The sequence below is a fragment of the Penaeus monodon genome, chromosome 23, assembly GCF_015228065.2.
Source record: "Penaeus monodon isolate SGIC_2016 chromosome 23, NSTDA_Pmon_1, whole genome shotgun sequence".
NCBI lineage: Eukaryota > Metazoa > Arthropoda > Malacostraca > Decapoda > Penaeidae > Penaeus > Penaeus monodon.
Window position 1 is genome coordinate 15,489,232 of NC_051408.1, and position 907 is coordinate 15,490,138.

Sequence of the window (907 nt, forward strand, 5' to 3'; positions counted from 1 at the left end):
CATCTCCGCTGTTCATCTTCCGCCACTAACCATCCCCGACGTTTCCCGCAGCCTGTCTGGAGGCGAGCTGTTCGAGCGCATCACCGCCGAGGGTTACGTCATGTCCGAAGCCGAGGTCATCAACTACATGCGCCAGATCTGCGAGGGCGTCAAGCACATGCACGAGAAGAACATCATCCATCTTGGTGAGTGAATGTCATTCGGGGTCATCCGTGTCGGCCGGGGTCAGACCAGGTAGAGAGCGTACTCATGGTTCTCTGAATTAAGAATGGAACTGCGCGTAGTTACTGATGTACAATTAGCTTTCCGTGGGAACTTCTGTGATGCAGTGATGCACATGCATACATGAGACTTGTGGCTTCACTGCTGCACATCCCTACATCCGTGCTGCAGACTTGTAGAATCACGGAGTTTTTTTTTATTCTATAAGTTATATTTTCTTTCGCTGTCTAGCTCGAAAAAGTAAACAACTTCAGTGTAAGATGGTGAGAATACAGCCCGAGAATCTCAAAAGTCTTATGTAGTATTGCTATGTCTAGGGTTGTGCATCTATTAACAGAAACATAATATCGACATTTCTATTTTTTATGTTAAGATATGCTCAAAGTATTATTTTCCGTATAAGAAATATGAATATCGCCATAGATTGTATAAATACTGTGATTCATACAGCGATATACCCCAGTAGTATTAAATACTACAGAAGTGGAGTTGAGTGCTTGCGAACCCCACGTCTTAGGTCAGCGGCCGATAGCCGGTGGGAAGCAAGGGTAGTGAGACTGATATATACGAAAAAGAATAGAAAAAGATAGAAAAAAAAGAATAGCAAGGGAAGACCTCCTGCTGGGGGTTATGATGCCACTTATGTTACAAGGTGGATGTCTCCATAATGGTGCACTTCCGATGC

The 907-nt window shown here is 44.4% G+C and overlaps 1 protein-coding gene across 1 annotated transcript in view; it reads left to right on the forward strand.

Annotated features, from left to right (window-relative positions):
- Window positions 1–907, forward strand: part of LOC119588147 (twitchin-like) — a gene marked incomplete in the record, with an annotated part of 124,648 nt that overhangs the window by 113,134 nt on the left and 10,607 nt on the right. The window contains 1 exon segment of the mRNA XM_037936853.1: window positions 52–185. Within this exon segment, the coding sequence (XP_037792781.1) occupies window positions 52–185 (134 nt within the window).